The sequence below is a fragment of the Leucoraja erinacea genome, unplaced genomic scaffold, assembly GCF_028641065.1.
Source record: "Leucoraja erinacea ecotype New England unplaced genomic scaffold, Leri_hhj_1 Leri_388S, whole genome shotgun sequence".
Lineage (NCBI taxonomy): Eukaryota > Metazoa > Chordata > Chondrichthyes > Rajiformes > Rajidae > Leucoraja > Leucoraja erinaceus.
Genome location: NW_026576289.1, coordinates 14,667 through 34,846, shown reverse-complemented (window position 1 = coordinate 34,846; position 20,180 = coordinate 14,667). Strand labels below are relative to the sequence as shown.

Below are 20,180 nucleotides of genomic sequence, written 5' to 3'. Positions count from 1 at the left end.
CTCATGAAGTAAATGGAACCACAGCCAGAAATCAGTCTGAAGGCTCCCAACTCAAAATCCCATCTGTCCATGTTCTCCATAGATGCTGCCTGACCCGCTGAGTTACTCCAGCACTCTGTGAAACATCACCTATCCATGTTCTCCACAGATGCTGCCTGACCCGCTGAGTTACTCCAGCACTCTGTGAAACGTCACCTATCCATGTTCTCCACAGATGCTGCCTGACCCGCTGAGTTACTCCAGCACTCTGTGAAACGTCACCTATCCATGTTCTCCACAGATGCTGCCTGACCCGCTGAGTTACTCCAGCACTCTGTGTGTTTTTTTTTGTAAACCAGCATCTGCAGTTCCTTGATTTTCATCCCAAATCTTCCCTCGTTTCAGGGCTTTTACAAACTTTGGCATCTGGGCGCTTTATGCGGAAAGGGTCACAGAGCAAGAATGAACCATTTTGCAGTAAAGGGAACAATTATATCTAATTTGTAGACAGCGACTTCCAATGTGCAGTGAATTCATATAACAGGTCGCTCCAATTTGTGGTCAACACTCCCACCGTGTGGTGATCCGCTGCACTGAAGGCCAGTTCAATTTGTGGTCAATACTCCCACCGTGTGGTGATCCAAGGCATTGCAGGCCAGTTCAATATGTGGTCAACACTCCCACCAAGTGGTGATCCGTTGCACTGAAGGCCAGTCTGATATGTGGACAAAGTACTGGTTTGACTCAGATAGTCAGGCAGCATCTTTGGAGAACGTAGACAGGAGTGTATTTTTGTCCACACACTTAATGCATTGCCTGCACTGCACCACATCCCCACACAGTGAGAGGAATTTATTCAGCCAGGGGGTGTGAATCTGTAGAATTCATTCACAGAAGGCAGTAGAGGTCAAGTTCCTGAGAAGATTATGTAGAGTCGGTTTGTCAAGGAAGACTCTCTCTAACTTCTACAGGTGCACAGTAGAGAGCATGCTGACCGGTTGCATCGTGGCTTGGTTCAGCAATTTGAGCGCCCTGGAGAGGAAAAGACTACAAAAAGTAGTAAACACTGCCCAGCCCATCATCGGCTCTGACCTTCCTTCCATCTAGGGGATTTATCGCAGTCGCTGCCTCAAAAAGGCTGGCAGTACCATCAAAGACCCACACCATCCTGGCCACACACTCATTTCCCTGCTACCTTCAGGTAGATGGTACAGGAGCCTGAAGACTGCAACAACCAGGTTCAGGAAAATATCTACTTCCCCACAGCCATCAGGCTATTAAACCTGGCTCGGACAAAACTCTGATTATTAATAACCACTTTCTGTTATTTGCACTTTACCAGTTTATTTATTCATGTGTGTATATATTTATATCATGGTATATGGACACATTTATCTGTTTTGTAGTAAATGCCTACTATTTTCTGTGTGCTGAAGCAAAGCAAGAATTTCATTGTCCTATACAGGGACGCATGACAATAAACTCACTTGAACTTGAAGTCAATGGATATTTTTAAGGCAGAGAAAGATTCGTGATTAGCAAGGGCGTGAAAGGTTATGGGGTCTGAAGGAGAGTCTTGACCTGAAATGTCACCTATTCCTTCTCTGTTGCCTGCTGCCTGACCCGCTGAGTTACTCCAGCACTCTGTGAAACGTCACCTATCCATGTTCTCCACAGATGCTGCTGCACCCGCTGAGTTACTCCAGCACTCTGTGAAACGTCACCTATCCATGTTCTCCACAGATGCTGCCTGACCCCGCTGAGTTACTCCAGCACTCTGTGAAACGTCACCTATCCATGTTCTCCACAGATGCTGCCTGGACCCACTGAGTTACTCGAGCACTTTGTGAAATGTCACGTATCCATGTTCTCCAGGGATGCTGCCTGACTCACTGAGTTACTCCAGCACTCTGTGAAATGTCACCTATCCATGTTCTCCACAGATGCTGCCTGACCCCGCTGAGTTACTCCAGCACTCTGTGAAACGTCACCTATCCATGTTCTCCACAGATGCTGCCTGACCCGCTGAGTTACTCCAGCACTCTGTGAAACGTCACCTATCCATGTTCTCCACAGATGCTGCCTGACCCGCTGAGTTACTCCAGCACTCTGTGAAACGTCACCTATCCATGTTCTCCACAGATGCTGCCTGACCCGCTGAGTTACTCCAGCACTCTGTGAAACGTCACCTATCCATGTTCTCCACAGATGCTGCCTGATGAGAGGCCAAAGCAAAGAAGTCGAAGCCAAAGAACCAAATGGAAATGAGGCCGAAACGTCAATAAACCGAAAGAGTACGAAGACGAAACGCCCACTAACGGAAAGGGCGGGACGCCTTAAAGCCAAGGAACCGAAAAGCTGCGCCGTCTAAAAGCAAACTTACCGAATGACCGCTCTGTCGAAACGCCACCTACCTGAAAGGCAGCGCCGCCTACAGGACAACGGACCGACGGCCGCTCAACAGAAAGTCCAATAATGGACATGACTTTGCCGGGGGGGGGGGGGGGGGGTGGGACTTGTCAGCGATTGGTCCAGACCCCCGCGTCCATCACATCACTGTGGAGGGATGAACATGGTCCCAAACCTCCGCTCCACCCGACCCGCAGCCCGTGGAGGGTGGCCGTGGGAGAGTGGGGGCTGTCCCGAGGGATGCGCACCTTCGGCAGCTTTCAACTTGGTGCTTGGGTTCAGATTGTCCAGTCACCTATGGCTTGTGTGGAAAAATGAACCCTACGCTCCAGTCTCCCCTTCTCTCTCTCTCCTTCTCTCTCTCCTCTCTCCCTCTCCCTCTCTCTCCCTCTTCTCTCCCCTCTCTCTCCATTCTCTCTCTCCCCCCTTCTCTCTCTCCCCTCTTCTCTCCCCCTCTCCCTCCATTCTCTCTCTCCCCCTTCTCTCTCTCCCCTTCTCTCTCTCTCCCCTTCTCTCTCTCTTCCCCTCTCTCTCCCCTCTTCTCTCTCTCCTCCTCTCTCCACTCTTCTCTCTCTTCTCTCATCCTATCTCCCTTTTTCTCTCCCTCCTCTCTCTCCCCTCTCTCTCCCTCCCTCCCTCCCTCCCTCCTTCTCTCTCTCTCCCTTCTCTCCCTCTCTCTCCTCCCTCTCTCTCCCCCTCTCTCTCTCCCTCTCTCTCCCTCTCCCCCTCTCTCTCCTCTCCCCCTCCCTTCTCTCCCCCCTCTCTCCCCCCTCTCTCTCCCTTCCACTCCTCCCCCCCTCTTTCTCCGTTCTCTCTCTCCTCCGTCTCCACTGGCGGGAGTGTCCCACCATCGGACCCCAACCCACACACCAGGGTGATCCCCCTCTGACCCACGGCCGCGGGGACAGTCGGCTCGGGGCAGAGTAAATCCCTTTGGACACAAGGGACACCCACACATTCCCTGGCAGGTCTATGACCAGTCTGCATGACCTCGAACAATTTAATCCCCCCCCGGCAACAAGAAGCAGGTTTTATTTATTACGGTCTTGGTGCTTGAGGAACGCACACAAGCTCCCACGCACAAAAACAAAAACAGGCAGCGTCTCTGGTGAGAAGGAATGGGTGGCGTTTAGTGCCGAGACCATTCTTCAGACCTGAAGAGTAGGATCGAAGAGTCTCGACCAGAAATAATAGAATATCAAGGGGGTGGTTAGTGTGTGTTTGACGCCACAGGCCGCTCCCTCACTGCCCCCCCCCCGCTCCCTCACTGCCCCCCCCCGCTCCCTCACTGCCCCCCCCGCTCCCTCACTGCCCCCCCCCCCGCCCCACTGCCCCCCCCCCGCTCCTCACTGCCCCCCCCCCCGCTCCTCACTGCCTCCTCTCACTGCCCCCCCCGCTCCTCACTGCCCCCCCCCCCCCCGCCACCTCAGCCCCCCCCTCCCGCTCCCTCACTGCCCCCCCCCGCTCCCTCCCTCCCTGCCCCCCCCCGCTCCCTCACTGCCCCCCCTGCCCCCCCCCCCGCTCCCTCACTGCCCCCCCCCCCGCTCCCTCACTGCCCCCCCCCGCTCCCTCACTGTCCCCCCCCCCCCCCCACCACCAGCCTCTACCCCTGCCTCTGTGCCTCTGCACCGCTTCTGCTTCCTCTCTCTCTCTCTCTCTCTCTCTCTCTCTCTCTCCCTCTCTCTCTCTCTCTCTCTCTCTGTCTCTCTATCCCCCCCCTCCCACGCCTGTGAGTTGGGGGCTATGCGTGAGTGGATAAGGCGGGGGATGGGGTAATAGGAGCAAATTAATAATATTAATATACTATCAAGGGGGGAGGTTAGTGTGTGTGTGTCTGGGAGATGGTTAGTGTGAGTGTGACGCCGCAGGCCCCCCCCCCCCCCCCCCCCGCAATGAGGGGATGGGACCCAACGGGTCCCACTGGTCGAGTAAATATTAATGGTCTGATCTTGGATGTGTGTTTGAGACGCGTTAATGGTAACATTTTTACAAATTCTGGTAGAGATTTTTCCCCTGGAATCCAAACGCCTCATCTGAAAAATTAATGCTTTATTTCTCGTTATTAATTAAAATGTTCAATAATCTGCCAAAACAAATCTGAAATTAGGACTGTCTTTCGCTGATGTTGCCACAATGCATCTGCCTATCGTTCTTCCTTCTGCGAGTGACTCCCCCCCCCCCCCCCCCCCCCCCCCCCCCCCCCCCCCTATTATTCAAAAGTCGGGCCTTCGACTGAAGACCAAAGATCATAGCTGAAGACAGCAGCAGCCCAACTCGTGGTCCTTTTGTTGACGGTCGCGCCTCTGCTCAGCTCCGGTCCTCGGCTCTCTCTGCATCTTCCCCCTCTCTCCCCCCATCTATCTCCCCCCCCTCTCTCTCCCCCCCCCTCTCTTCATCCCCCCTCTCTCTTCCCTCCCTCTCCCCCCCCTCTCTCTTCCCCCCTCTTTCGCCCGACGGCCGGTTACGGGAGCCAAGATCGCCCCGACAACGGAAGGTTCAAGTGCCTGACCGCAGGAGAACAAAGATGGGAAGAGTTTCAATTTGTTTTGCCTTCCATCGCAGTGAGGAATGTGGAGGAGTCACTGTGGTGGATGTTTATGTTAAAATGTATTTTGTATGACTATAGCAAATCAAAATCCTCGTATGTTGCAAAACATACTTGGCTAATAAAGTATGATTATGATGAGGCCTTTCAGCCCATCGAGTCTGTTCCACCATTCAATCACGACTGATCTATCTCACCCTCTCAACCCCATTCTCTGCCTTCTCCCCATAACCCGACACCCGTACTAATCAGGAACCTGACAATCTCCACTTTAAAATGTGAGGCACGGTGGCGCAGCGGTAGAGTTTCTGCCTCACAGCGCCAGAGACCCGGGTTCCATCCTGACCACGGGTGCTGTCTGTACGGAGTTTGCACGTTCTCCCCATGAACTGCGTGGGTTTTCTCCGGGTGCTCCGGTTTCCTCCCGCATTCCAAAGTCGTGCAGGTTTGTAGTCTAATTGGCTTCTGTAAAATTGTCCCTCATGTGTGTAGGATGGAGCTAGTGTACGGGGTGATCACTGGTCGGCGAGGATTCAGTGGGCTGAAGGGCCTGTTTCCGTGCAGTATCTCTAAAATCTAAACAATACTCAGTGACTTGGCCTCCACCGCAGTCTGTGGCAATGAATTCTACCACCCTCTGGCTAAAGAAATCCTCATCTCCTTTCTAAAGGCGTGGGTGGGAAAGCCAGAGGGGGTTAGGGGCCAGACGCGGGCATGTGGGACTAGCTTTGATAGGCATGGCTGTGTGTTTCTGTGCTGTGGGACTGACGGGGCTGAACAGGGTAGTAGTTTGATGCTTCAGCTTGCAGCAACCCAGGAGAACTGTGTTCCAGATGCTTCATTAGTTTGTTGTTCTGCACATCGATTGGGAGGTGATGAAATCGCCCGTTCACACGCAGCCGCCAGAGCAAACAGTGTACATACGGTGATGACAACGCAATATCCCAGTGCAGAGCTCTGTTGGAGAAAGCCCGGGGTAACACGGATTAGAGGGGTCGAAGGGTTGGGTGACCTCCCCCCAAGTTGTGGACCAGATGCGTGTCGGGACGGCGGAAGCGAGCTCAGCCTTCCTCCAACGCATCCTAGCCCCGAAGGGCCAAGTGCCGCCTACTTCTTCCCCAGACTAGAGGGAAAAAAAACACAGAAAAATCCTCTTCCAACCCCCGAATCCCTCAGGGAATGCCCCTGCCCTGCCTTTGAAATCAAGCCATCACAATTGTGCACGATCAGTTAGCATTATTCTTTCTTTTAATTTGTATATAGAGGAAACCTTATCAAGTTTGTTCAAATTTATTGTCACATGCACCAATTAAGGTGCAGTGATATTGGAGTGACCATACAGCTATACTAAGTAAAAAGCAACAAGACACACAGACACATAAAGTAAAATTTAACAACAACATCCACCACAGCGGAATCCACATTCCTCACTGTGATGGAAGGTAATAAAGTTCAATCATCTTCCTCGTTTGTTCACCTGTGGTCGGGGCTGTAGAACCCTCCGCAGTCGTCCAAAGCCGTCGGTCCGATATCCAAAGCCCTCTCGTCAGGATGGATTGGAACTCTCCGCCGCATGGAGGTCCATAATCGGCCTCTTCTTCGGAGCTCATCATAGGCGATCCTCGGCATAGAAGGGACAGACAGACTGTTGGACAGACTAAGGCAGCCGGTGCTGGTGGAGCCACTCGGTTGACATTAATTATTTGGGGCCTATCCACATAAAATCATTTATTTCATTGGAATACAAGTTGGCTCCAGTGGATGAACGAGCCAAAGCCCTTGTTTACCGCAGCCAGAGTCTTGTGGACATCCATGGGCGGAGATGACTGGTCAGCTCGGATCTTGCATGCCATCCCAAAAATGGACACCTCATTCTCGACAGGGCCAAGGAGGGCTTATATTAGTAACACTTCTCCATCCGTTTCCCACCACGGATGGCTGACCTGCTGAGTTCGAGCAGAACTTTGGAGGGGAATGGAGAGGTGACGTGTCGGGTCTGGACCCTTCTTTGGACTGATGGCATCTGGGGGGGGGGGGGGGGGCGGCTGGAAAAAAAGAGATGGGGTCGGGACAGACTTGATTTGGAGGGGGGCAGTGTCTCCTTAATTTGGAGAATTCAATGTTCATGTCCTTGGGCTGTAAGCTTTGAGGTGCCGTCCCTCCAGTTTGTGTGTTACCTCACTCTGACAATGGAGGAGGCCCAGGACAGAAAGATCAGTGTGGGAGTGGGAAGGGGAGTTAAAATGGTTGGCAACAGGGAGATCCAGCACGCCTTACAAGGAACAGCAGATGCTGGTTTATAAGACACAATCTCCTGGAATAACTTGCACCTCAGGAGAGCATGGACAGGAAACATTCTAGGTCAGGACCCTTCTTCAGACTGCTTGGGTTGAGGGTGGAGAAAGTTGCAAAGGATACATAGACAATAGGTGCAGGAGGAGGCCATTCGGCCCATCCAGCCAGCACCGCCATTCAATGTGATCATGGCTGATCATCCACAATCAGTACCCCGTTCCTGCCTTCTCCCCATATCCCCTGACTCCGCTATCTTTAAGAGCTCTATCTAACTCTCTCATGAAAGTGTCCAGAGAACCGGCCCCCACCGCCCTCTGCGGCAGAGAATTCCACAGATTAACAACTGTGTGAAAAAGTTTTTCATCAATTCCGTTCTAAATGGCTTACCCCTTATTCGTAAACTGTGGGCTCTGGTTCTGGACTTCCCCAACATGGGGAACGTTTCCTGCCTCTAGAGTGTCCAATCCCTTAATAATATTATATGTTCCAATAAGATCCCCTCTCATCCTAAATTCCAGTGCATACAAGCCCAGCTGCTCCATTCTTTTGCTCCTGGACTTTCAGAAAGCATTTGATAAGGTCCCACATAGGAGATTAGTGGGTAAAATTAGGGCACATGGTATTGGGGGTAGAGTGCTGACATGGATACTGAGTTGGATGATAAGCCATGATCATATTGAATGGCGGGGCAGGCTCGAAGGGCCAAATGGCCTACTCCTGCACCTGTTTCTATGTTTCTATGGATTGAAAATTGGTTGGCAGACAGGAAACAAAGAGTAGGGATTAATGGGTCCCTTTCAGAATGGCAGGCAGTGACTAGTGGGATACCGCAAGGCTCGGTGCTGGGACCCCAGCTATTTACAATATACATCAATGATTTGGATGAAGGGATTCAAAGCAACATTAGCAAATTTGCAGATGACACAAAGTTGGGTGGCTGTGTGAACTGTGAGGAGGATGCTATGAGAATGTAGGGTGGCTTGGACAGGTTGGGGAGTGGGCAGATGCATGGCAGATGAAGTTTAATGCGGATAAATGTGAGGTTATCCACTTTGGTAGCAAGAACAGGAAGGCAGATTACTATCTAAATGGTGTCAAATTGGGAAAAGTACAACGGGATCTGGGGGTTCTTGTTCATGTCAATGAAAGTAAGCATGCAGGTATAGCAGGCAGTGAAGAAAACGAATGGCATGTTGGCCTTTATAACAAGAGTAGGTGAGTACAGGTGCAAAGTGGTCCTTCTGCAGTTGTACAGGGCCATAATGAGACCACACCTGGAGTATTGTGTGCAGTTTTGGTCCCCTAATTTGAGGAAGGAGATAGTGGGTGAGAGGGGGAGGGGGAGAGAGAGGAGGAGAGAGGGGAGGGAGGCAGGGAGAGTGAGTAGAGGGGAGAGAGAGAGGGGAGAGTAGGAGGGGAGAGTAGGGGGGGAGAGGGGGGGGGGAGAGAGGGTGAGGGAGGAGAGGGGAGGGTGGAGAGGGGAGGGGGTGAGAAGAGGGGGGAGAGGTGGAGGGGAGCTGGGCAAGTGAGTGGGCTGCGAAAAAGCAGAGAGAGCCCAGGGGGGGAGGGGGAGAGGGAGGAGCAGGTTAGCAGCGGGAAGGAGGGGGCGGCGGGGGGGGAGGGGCGTGACTTCACTCGCTGCGGAGGCCGCGAGGAGAAAGTTCATCAAAAGCTCGTGAGCGCCGGTGACCTTGGGATCTGCAGAACTTGCTCGTTCGTTCGGGGGGGGGGGGGGGGGGTGGTGATGTAGCTGGTGGAAAACGAGAGAGGGGGAGGGGGAGAGGGGGAGGGGATAGAGGAGGGGGGAGGGAGGTGGGGGAGTGGTAGAGAAAGGGAGGGGATGCAGAGAGACGAAGAGAGGGGAGGGGGGGGTAAGGGGGGTAGGGGGGGGAGAGGAGGGGGTGAAGGGGTGGGGGGAAGGGACAAACACACAGAGTTTTATATTACATACTAGACCAAGTGCAGACCACATATGATTTGATATGATATAATGGACAGACGATGTTTTGTGTCAGGACCCTTCTTCAGACTGATTAGAGAGGGTGGGGGGAGGAAGCTGGAAAAGAGAGATGGGGGCTGGACAAAGCCTGGCAAATGATAGGTGAATGCAAAATGCTGGAGTAATTCAGCGGGACAGGCAGCATCTCTGGAGAGAAGGAATGGGTGATGTTTCAGATTGAGAACCTTCTTCAGAAATGATAGGTGGATGGAGGTGAGGGAGACAAGAAACTGCAGGTGATGGAATCTTGCATAGAACACAATTTAGTTAGAATCTCTTGCCCAGAGTGGGGGAATCGAGGACCAGAGGACACGGGTTCAAGGTGACGTGGAAAAGATTTAATAGGAATCTGAGGGGTAACTTTTTCACACAAAGGGTGGTAGGTGTATGGAACAAGCTGCCAAAGGAGGTAGTTGAAGCTGGGACTACCCCAACATTTAAGAAACAGTTAGACAGGTACATGGATAGGACAAGTTTGAGGGATGTGGGCCAAACGACAGCAGGTGGGACTAGCGTAGCTGGGACATGTTGGTCGGCATGGGCAAGTTGGGCCAAAGAGCAATTTCCATGCCGCGTGACTCGAACACAGAGTGTTGGAGTAACTCAGCGGGTCAGGCAGCATCTGTGGAGAACATGGATAGGTGACATTTCACAAAGTGCTGGAGTAACTCAGCGGGTCAGGCAGCATCTGTGGAGAACATGGATAGGTGACGTTTCACAGAGTGCTGGAGTAACTCAGCGGGTCAGACAGCATCTGTGGAGAACATGGATAGGTGACGTTTCACAGAGTGCTGGAGTAACTCAGCGGGTCAGGCAGCATCTGTGGAGAACATGGATATGTGACGTTTCACAAAGTGCTGGAGTAACTCAGCGGGTCAGGCAGCATCTGTGGAGAACATGGATATGTGACGTTTCACAGAGTGCTGGAGTAACTCAGCGGGTCAGACAGCATCTGTGGAGAACATGGATAGGTGACGTTTCACAGAGTGCTGGAGTAACTCAGCGGGTCAGACAGCATCTGTGGAGAACATGGATAGGTGACGTTTCACAGAGTGCTGGAGTAACTCAGCGGGTCAGGCAGCATCTGTGGAGAACATGGATAGGTGACGTTTCACAGAGTGCTGGAGTAACTCAGCGGGTCAGGCAGCATCTGTGGAGAACATGGATAGGTGACATTTCACAAAGTGCTGGAGTAACTCAGCGGGTCAGGCAGCATCTGTGGAGAACATGGACAGGTGACGTTTCACAGAGTGCTGGAGTAACTCAGCGGGTCAGGCAGCATCTGTGGAGAACATGGATAGGTTATGTTTCACAGAGTGCTGGAGTAACATGGATAGGTGACATTTTGGGTCTGGACCCTTGTTCAAACTGACACGATGTTAACAGATGAGGGGGTGATTGGCAGATGCCAAGTGACAGAGGCAGGAGAAAATAAGGAGATAAAGCGGTGTGAGATAGCTTTAAGGGACATTGGTCAGGTAGCATTTGGAGTATTGCATACAGTTCTGGTCACTCCATTACAGGACTGATGTGGAGGCTTTGGGGAAGATGCAGAGATGGTTAACCAGAATGGTTTAAAAACAAGGAACTGCAGGTGCTGGTTTACAAAAAAGGACACAGACTGCTGGAGTAACTCAGCGGGACAGGCATCATCTCTGGAGGGAAGGAATAGATGACGCTTTGGGTTGAAACTGAAGAAGGGTATCGACCCGAAACGTTACCCATTCCTTCCAGTATTTTGTGTTTACCTAAACAGCGCCTATCCACGGGGCGGTGTGCCAGCAGGCTGGAGGAGCGGGCAAAGGCCTTGCCACAGAGCGGACAGGTGAAGGGGCGCTGGCCGGTGTGAACTCGCCGGGTGCTCCAGGAGGTGTTCAAGGCGGGGGAAGGCAGGGAAAGGGATGCTCACCGCTGCGGGTGTACGCCGGTGCTGCCACAGGCTGGACATGTGGGTGAAACCCTTGCCATACTTGAGTGCACACAAAGGGTCTCTCTCCAGTGTGTATCCGCTGGTGCTCCCACAGCCCTCGTGCGCTCTTGAAACGCTTGCCATAGTGGGAGCAGCCGCTCACCAGTGAAGTTCCTCCGGTGCTGCCACAACCCCCACAAACTGTCAAACCCCTCACCGCAGTACGGGCAGTGGTAGTGCTGGCCACTGGTGTTCATGCGTGTGGGAGGCCATGGCAAAGCGCTCTCCACACACCGGGTTGGGGAAGGGATGGTCGCCCACGTGCGCTTGCTGATGGGACAGCAGCCTTGAGGGACGGGTGAAGCCCTTTCCGCAATGGGTGCAGGTGTAGGGGCGCTCACCGGTGTGGGTGCGCCTGTGCTCCAGCAGGCTGTCGGAGCGGGTGAAGCCCTTGCCGCAGTCGCTGCAGATGTAGGGACGCTCGCCAGTGTGCAGGCGCCTGTGCACCTTCAGATCTGTGGACGACTTGAAGCCTTTGCCGCATTCGAAGCAGCTGAAGGGCCTGGAGAAGGGACGGTCGCCAGCGTGCACCTGCTGGTGGGCCAACAGGTAGGTGGAGCGGGTGAAGCCCTTTCCGCACTGGCCGCAGGTGTAGGGCCGCTCGCCTGTGTGCAGGCGGCTGTGCACCTTCAGATCCGACGATGACTTGAAGCCTTTGCCGCAGTCGGAGCAGGTGAAGGGCCGCTCACTGCTGTGCACCCGCTGGTGCACCCGCAGCCCTGACAAGCAGTCAAAGCTCTTGCCACAGGTGGAGCAGCCATAGGGCTTCTCGCCCATGTGCACTTGCTGGTGGATCGTCAGCTCATGCGTCGTCTTGAAGCTCTTGCCGCAGTCAGAGCAGGTGAAGGGCCTCTCGCCCGTGTGCACCCGTCGGTGGACCTTCAGCACCTGCGCTGTCTTGAAGTTCTTGCCGCAGGTGGAGCAGCCATGGGGCCTCTCGCCAGAGTGCACGCGGTTGTGACGCAGCAGGTTGGCATAGTGGGTGAAGTTCTTGCCGCACTCCGAGCAGTCGAAGGGGCGTTCTCCCGTGTGCACCCGCCGGTGGGCCTCCAGTTGACATGGGTACTGCCAGGCCTTGTCACACACGTCGCACTCATAACGCTTCTCCTTGTTGTGCCCCGTCATGTGGTCCTCCATTGAAGCTCAGCCCCTCGCAGCTCAGCCCACACACCGAGCAGATGGTGGAGCGGCTCACCGGCACCCTAGCTGCCTTCAATGGTCGCTCACATCCCCGTATATCCGTCCACAGCAACGGCTCCTAAACCTTGCAGGAGGGGAACACATAGGGTCAACAAGCTGGCAAGAGGGGGAGGTGGTTGGGAGGTGGGGGGGTGTGAGGGGGGGGTGAGGGGGGGAGAGTGTGAGGGGGGGGGTGAGGGGGGTGAGGGGGGAAGTTGGGGTGAGGTGAGGGGGGTTTAGGTTGAGGGGGGGAGGGGTTGAGGGGGTGAGGGGGGGAGGTGAGGAGTTGTGAAAACGGGGGGAGGGGAGTGGGGGGTGAGGGGGGGAAGAGTGAGGGGGGGATGGGTGAGGGGGAGGGGGGGAGAGTGGGGGAGGGAGGGGGGAGGTGGGGGGGGGAGAGGGGGGGTGGGAGGGTGAGGGGAGGGGAGTGGAGGAGGTGAGTGGGGTGAGGGGAAGGATTTCTCCTCTCGGTCTATACCCAGGGGGGAGGGGGGGTGGATTGGGGTGAGGGAGGTGGGGGGGGAGGGGGGGGAGGTGGGCCAGGGGAGGTGGGGTGAGGGGGGGTGAGGGGGTGGTTGAGGGGGGGGAGGGTGAGGGGGGGTGGGGGGGGGGGTGGGATGGGGGGGGGTGAGGGGGGAGTGGGGGGGGGGGGGCGAGGGGGGAGGCGGGAGGGGGAGGGGGGGGAGGTGAGGGGGGTGGTGGGGGAGGGGGGGGGGTGACCAGGGGGGTCTGGGGGGGAGGTGAGGGGGGGGTGGTGGGGGGGGGCGAGGGTGGGGGGGAGGGTGGAAAGGGGTGAATGTGAGGTGGGGGGGAGGGGGGGAGGTGAAGGGGGTGAGGGAGGGAGGGGGGGAGGGGGGGTGGGGAGGGGAGGGGGGGGATGAGGGGGGGAGTGTGGAGGGGGTGAGGGGAGTAGTGGGGGGGGGTGGGGGGGGGGTCACCCCCTGAGGGGGGGGGAGGGGGGGAGGGTGGGGGGGGGGGAAAAAGTGGGGGTGAGGTGAGGGGGGTGGGGGGGGAAGGTGGGGGGGGAGTGAAGGGGGGAGGTGAGGGGGAGGAAGGGGGGGGTGAGAGGGAGAGGGAGGGGAGAGGGCGGAGAGGGGAGGGGGGGGAGTAAGGGGGGAGGTGAGGGGGGGGAGGAGGTGAGGGGGGAGGGGTGGGGAGAGGGTGGTGAGGGGGGAGGTGAGGGGGGGGGAGGGAGGTGGGGGGGGGGGGGGTGAGGGGGGGGAGGGAGGGGGGTGAGGGGGAGGGGGGGGGGGGGGGGGGAGGGGGGGGAGGGGGGGAGGGGGGGGGGGGGGGGGGGAGGGTGAGGTGAGAGGGGTTTTTTCTTTGTCTGTGAGAAGGGGGGGTGAGGGTGTGAGGGGGAGGTGATGGGGGGTGGGGGGGGAGGTGGGGGGGTGAGGGGGAGGGAGATCAGAGTGGGGGGGGCGTGAGGGGGGGGTGAGGGGGGGGGTGAGGGGGTTTGGTGGAGTTCCAAGGGGGGGCATGAGGGGGTGGAGGTTGAGGGGGGAGGTGAGGGGGGGGGGACAGCGGGGGAAAGTGAGGGGGGAAAAGAGGGGGGGGAGGGGGGGATAAAAATGGTGAGGGGGGGGGGCAGGGGGGGGCAGGGAGGCGGTGGTGAGGGGGGGGGGGGGGAGGGGGAGGGGGGTGAGGGGGAGGTGAGGGTAGGGGAGGTGGGGGGGGTGATGAGGGGGGGAGGGGAGGAAAGATGGGGGGAGGGGGGGTGAGGGGGGGAGGAAGAGGGGGGGTGAGGGGGGAGGGGGGGGCGGGGAGAGGGGGGAGGTGAGGGGGGGAAAGTGGAGGTCAAGGGGGAGAGGGGGGGAATGACGAAGGTTGGCCCACGAGGGGAGGGTGGGGGGAGGGGGGAGAATAGAATGAGGGTGGGGCTGAGGCTATGAGGGGAGAGTGAGTTTGGGCCAGTGTGAGGGGGGAGGGCCAGTGAGGGAGGGATGAGTGGGAGGTGAGGGGGAAGGAGGTGGTTGAGGGGGGGAGAGGTGGGGGGGGTTGGCGGGGGAGGTGAGGGGGGAGTGGAGTGAGGGGGGGGTCTAGGTGACAAGGGGGAGGGGTGAGGTGGGGGGGGAGTGAGGGGGGGGAGTGGAGGGGGTGACTCTGAAGGAGGAGGTGAGGGCAACATGAGGGGGGAGGGAGGGGGTCAGGATGGGCGGGGGGTGTGGGGGGGAGAAAGTTGGGGGGAGGGGTGGTGGTGAGCGGGGTGGGGAGGGGGGAGGTGGGGCTTGAGGGTGAGGGGGGGGGGGGGGGAGGGGGGGGAGGGGTTGGGCGGGTGGGTGGGGGGGAGTGAAAGGCGGGCGGTGAGGGGGGGGTGGTGGGGCGTGAGGTGGGGGGTTTTGGCGGGAGGGCGAGATGGTGTGAGGGGGGCGGTGGGGGCGGGGGGGGTGGGGGGGGAGGTGGGGGGGTGGGGGGGGTGAGGGGGATAGGTGGTGGGGGGAGTGAGGGGGGAGGGGAGGTGGGGGGGGGGTAGGGGTGGGGGTGTGGGGTGGGGGTGAGGGGGGGCGGTGGGGTGGGGGGGTGAGGGGGGGGGGTCGAGGTGGGTGGTGAGGGGGGGGGGTGGTTGGTGGGGGGGGTGGTGGGGGGTGAGGGGGGGGGCGGCGGCGCGGCGTGGTGGGGGGTGAGGCTGGGGTTTGGTGGGGGGGAGTTGGGGGTGGGGGGGGGGGGGGGGGGGGGGGAGGGGGGAGGGGAGGTGGGAGGGGGGGAGGGGGGGGGGGGGGGGGGGGAGGAGGGGTGGCGGTGGGGGAGGGGGGGGGGACGGGGGGGGGGAGGTGGGGGGGGGGGGGGGGAGAGGGGGGGTGGAGAAGAGGGAGGGGGGGCGGGGGGGGGGGGGGGGGGAGGGGGGGGGGGGGGGGGGGGGGGGGGGGGGGGGGGGGGGGGGGGGGGGGGGGGGGGGGGGGGGGGGGGGGGGGGGGGGGGGGGGGGGGGGGGGGGGGGGGGGGGGGGGGGGGGGGGGGGTGGGGGGGGGGGAGGGGGGGGGAGGGGGGGGGGGGGGGGGGGGGGGGGGGGGGTGGGGGGGGGAGGGGGGGGGGGGGGGGGGGGGAGGGGGGGGGGAGGGGGGGGGGGGAGGGGGGGGGGGGGGGGGGGGGGGGGGGGGGGGGGGGGGGGGGGGGGAGGGGGGGGGGGAGGGGGGGGGGGGGGGGGGTGGGGGGGGGGGGGGTGGGGGGGGGGGGGGGAGGGGGGGGGGGGGGGGGGGGGGAGGGGGGGAGGGGGGGGGGGGGGGGGGGGGGGGGGGGGGGTGGGGGGGGGGGGGGGAGGGGGGGGGGGTGGGGGGGGGGGGGGGTGGGGGGGGGGGGGGGGGGGGGGGGGGGGGGGGGGGGGGGGGGGGGGGGGGGGGGGGGGGGGGGGGGGGGGGGGGGGGGGGGTGGGGGGGGGGGGGGGGGGGGGAGGGGGGGGGGTGAGGGGGGGGGGGGAGGGGGGGGGGGGGAGGGGGAGGGGGGGGGGGGGGGGGGGGGGGGGGGGTGAGGGGGGGTGGAGGGGGGGGGGGGGGGGGGTGAGGGGGGTGGGGGGGGGGGGAGGTGGGGGGGTGGGGGGGGGGGGGGGGGGGGTGGGGGAGGGGTGAGGGGGGGGGGGGCATGTTGGTGGGGGGGGGGGGGGGTGAGGGGGGGGGGGGTGGGGGGGGGGGGGGGGGGGGGGGGGGGGGGGGGGGGAGGGGGGGGGGGGGGGGGGGGGGGGGGGGGGGGGGGGGGGGGGGGGGGGGAGGGGGAGGGGGGGGGGGGGAGGGGGGGGGGGGGGGGGGGGGGGGCGGGGGGGGGGGGGGGGGGGGGGGGTGGGGGGGGGGGGGGGGGGGGGGGGGGGGGGGGGGGGGGGGGGGGGAGGGGGGAAGGGGGGGGGGAGGGGGGGGGGGGTGAGGGGGGGGGGGGGTAGGGGGGGGGGGGGGTGAGGGGGGGGGGGTGAGGGGGGCGGGGGGAGGTGAGGGGGGGGGAGGGGGGGTGAGGGGGGGGGAGGGGGGGTTGAGCCGGGGGGGGGGTGAGGGGGGGGGGTGGAGGGGGGAGGTGAGGGGGGGGGTTGAGGGGGGGGGAAATGCGTGAAGGGGTAGGTGAGGGGGGGGGGTGAGGGGGGGGGGGTGAGGGCGGGGGGGAGTGAGGGGGGGGGCTGAGGGGGGGGGCGGGAGCGTGAGGCGGGGGGGTGAGGGGGAGGTGAGGGGGGGTGAGGGGGGGGGGTGAGGGGGGGAGGGGGGGTGAGAGGGGTGGGGGGGGTGGTGAGGGGGGGGGGTGGGGGAGGGGGTGTGGGGGGGGGGGGTGGGGGGGGGGTAGGGGGGGGGGTGAGGGGGGGGGGTGAGGGGGGGGGTGAGAGGGGGGGTTTGGCGCCGGCACCGACCTGGGGCCGACGAGAATCAGGGAACAGCGTCGAGCCGATCGTGCGCCGTGACGTCCGTCTGCCCCGCCCTCCCTACGCCGTGACGGCACCGCCAATCGGAGCAAAGATCCTATAGCAGAGCTATCTGCAGTTACACTCTACTGCGTTATCTCTTCAAGATAGGAACCTTCGATTCTCCAGCATCTGCAGTTCCCTCTTAAACACTATAGCAGAGCTGTTGCCCCGCAACGTTGATTACACCGCGAGCCGGGTCAGGCCGGGGTCAGGCCGGCTCCCATTGTTTCGGAGGGCGTTGCAAGATGGCGGTTGTTTTAAACGTTGAAGGTGAAGACAAAATGCTGCAGTAACTCAGCGGGACAGACGGACAGATGGGCAGCAGCTCTGGACAGAAGGAATTGGGCGACGTTTCAGGTCGAGGCCCTTCTGTTCTTCAGACACAAACAAAATGCTGGAGTAACATTGTCATAGAGTGATAGATAGCAGTTTAAACAAGACACGCTGACAAAACTAACAAACTATTAACACCTCTTGTACAAGGACAAGTGCAGGTGCGCCTGCAAACGGACAAAGGACAAACTAATCAAGAACTTGGCCCGGACAAAACTCTGAACATTAATAGCCCATTATCTGTTATTTGCACTTTATCAGTTTATTGATTCATGTGTGTATAATTATATAATGGTATATGGACACACTGATCTGTTTTTATAGTAAATGCCGACTATGTTCTGTTGTACTGAAGCAAAGTAAGAATTTCATTGTCCTATCTGGGTCACATGACAATAAACTCTCTTGAATCTAATCAGGGCGCAGGGTAGAGACGGGGAGTCTCTCCTGTCTGATGTGGATATACATTTCCGGGGCATGAGGTAGGTGAGAACACTATTGCTCCCTCCTGAATTGTGTTTGCTTCTTTGAGTATTTCTGCTGACTTTTCCTTTCAATTGTTGTCATTTGAAGTGTCCAGGGTTTTTAATTACTTTTTCTGGTGCAATTGGAATTGTGCTGTTTCTGTGCTGTTTCTCAGAACTAAAAGGATGTTTCCACTAGTGGGAGAGTCTCAGACCAGAGGGCACAGTGTCAGAATAAAAGGATGTATCTTCACTAAAGTGATGATACCCTAACCTTATCACAACTGAAATTGAATCCTGGTGATGTAAAACGTAGAAGCAAAGAACTGCAGATGCTGGTTTATACCAAAGATAGACGCATTGCTGGAGTAACTGAGTGGGTCGGGCAGCATCTCTGGAGAAACAAGAGATTTTGAGATGGAACAAAAGGTTCTTGCCCAAAATATCATCCATCCTTCTCCTCCACAGATGCTGCCTGACCCGCTGAGTTACTCCAGCACTCTGTGAAACGTCACCTATCCATGTTCTCCACAGATGCTGCTTGACCCGGTGAGTTATTCCAGCAATTTGTGTCTATCTGCAATAAAATGTTGATCAGTGTTAATGATTGAAGCACAATGTGGAACAAGGAGGTAGAACAGATGCAGGGTTAATGTAGAATATTGGGTTGAAGGGACCTGAGGGGCATTCTTACTGTGAACCCAGTGACTTGGAACAATTAGTCTGCTGTGAATTGGAGTAATGATGTGTAAAATTCCCCAAAGGGCTGATCCTATATCTGCCTCCAATGTTTGGAGACCCTTTGAAAGGATGCAGACAAGATTTATGAGGATATTGCCAAGAATTGTTGCTGCCAAGTCAAACCAGTACTTTGTACACATATCAGATGAGCCTGCAGTGCAGTTGATGACCACACGGTGGGAGTGTTGACCATAAATTGGAGTAACCTGTTATGAATTCACTCCACCTTGGGAGTTGCTGTCTACAAATTAGATATAATTGTGCTCTTTACTGCAAAATGGTTCTTTATTGCTCTGTGACCTGTTTCCTTTCCCTGTAATGCACCCATTGTACAGATGCCAAAGTTTGTAAAAGCCCTGAAACCAGGGAAGATTTGGGATGAAAATCAAGGAACTGCAGATGCTGGTTTTTAGTGCTGGAATAACTCAGCTTCTAGATTAGCTCAGTGGCAGGCAGGATGCCCATAGTAAAGAGTACAGCTTTGGTGGGCAACTCGGTCGGGGAGTTCACTGTTTGTGTGAAGTGTTGTCTTTGATATAGCTGGCAATATTGCTGTGCCAGTTTGATTATGAAAACAGTCAATGTATTCTTCTACCCTACATATAAACTACATATGTTTACCTGATGGAAAATCCTAAAAAATAAAAATTGAAAATTTGGACCCAGACCTCCTCAGTCGCGCTCAATTGCCCCCCTGTGGGGCGGGCGTATGCCCCACGTTGGGAACCACTGATCTAAACTAATCTTTGTGGAGATGATATAAAGAAAAGGCCCTTGTTTAGACCCTCTTGTGGTTTCAATGAGGATAAATCTTTGAGAAAGATTAACAATGTCTTTTCCTAATTGCTTTGAGGTCACATTCCTTGTATTTCAGGGTGCTGGAATGTTGAGCAGAAGTGCTGGAGGCACTATGAGGGCCAGGCAGCATATGTGGGGGAAATAGACAGATGGCATTTTGGGTTGAAAACCTACAGACTGGAGTAGGGGGGAGAAAGATGGAAAGTGGGGGTGGGGAAAAAAGCCTGGCATGTGGGGGTGGATGATTGGCAGAAAAGGCCAAAGGTGAAAGTAATAAAACATGCTGGATAAGAAGGGCAGAGATGTGGAAGATGAAGAGGGAGGTTTATGGGTGACATGGGAAGGGCTAAAAGGGAAATGTGGCATGGAGGTGGGGAATCAACATACTGGTGATGGGAACCCCCTTTTCCCAGCAACTCTCTTCCCCCCCCCCCGGTGTTGGGAACCCCTCTTTCCCTGCACCCAGGGGAACCCCTTCTTTCCATGCACCCTCACCCTGGTGATGGGAAGCCTCTATTTCCCTGCACCCCCACCCTGATGTGAACATCACTTCCCTCGACACCTTGGTCACTCTGCTCCTTCCCTCTGTATGCTCACCTCCCAAACCAGTCTCATATTTCACTCTATCCCCTTCCACCCGTATCCCTCCCTCCAGCTTTACGTTTCACTCTTCTCATCTGTTGCACCTTTTGTCTCCTTGTCACCCCTAGCCAATGTCGCAACCCATCTCCCTTGTATCCACTAATCACATAAAAGGCTTTGTCCTGCTCCCACCTCTTTCCCACTTTCTCTGCCCGACTCCAACAGTCTGAAAGTGTCCCAACAGGAAACAACATAATCTGTCCATTCCCTTTGTGGTCGGGTAGATGGTGCCTGATCTGCCAAGTACTTCCAGCACTTTGTTTTGGACCAGGTTACATTCCCTGGTTAAAGTAATCCTAGTTGGCTGCTGTTGCAGGGAAAGTAGTTTAATTTTGAAGACACTTGAAGTCTCATTACAAATCATCAATCCTGCCATCGCCCTACTGTAGTTTTGGAATTGGTCCAAATCTACATTTGGTTTGAGTGTGTTTGTTGCCAGAATCCATTTCCTCT

The 20,180-nt window shown here is 57.8% G+C and overlaps 1 protein-coding gene across 1 annotated transcript; it reads right to left on the bottom strand.

The window, feature by feature from the left end:
* Positions 1–9,154: 9,154 nt before the first annotated feature.
* On the bottom strand, positions 9,155–16,774 carry LOC129693682 (zinc finger protein 239-like). Its single transcript, XM_055630463.1, has 2 exons — positions 16,696–16,774; positions 9,155–12,460 (listed from the first exon to the last, which is right to left on the bottom strand). The coding sequence occupies exon 2, from the start codon at positions 12,331–12,333 to the stop codon at positions 11,350–11,352; it is 984 nt and encodes a 327-aa protein (XP_055486438.1). The 5' UTR covers positions 12,334–12,460; positions 16,696–16,774; the 3' UTR covers positions 9,155–11,349.
* Between the last annotated feature and the right edge of the window lie 3,406 nt (positions 16,775–20,180).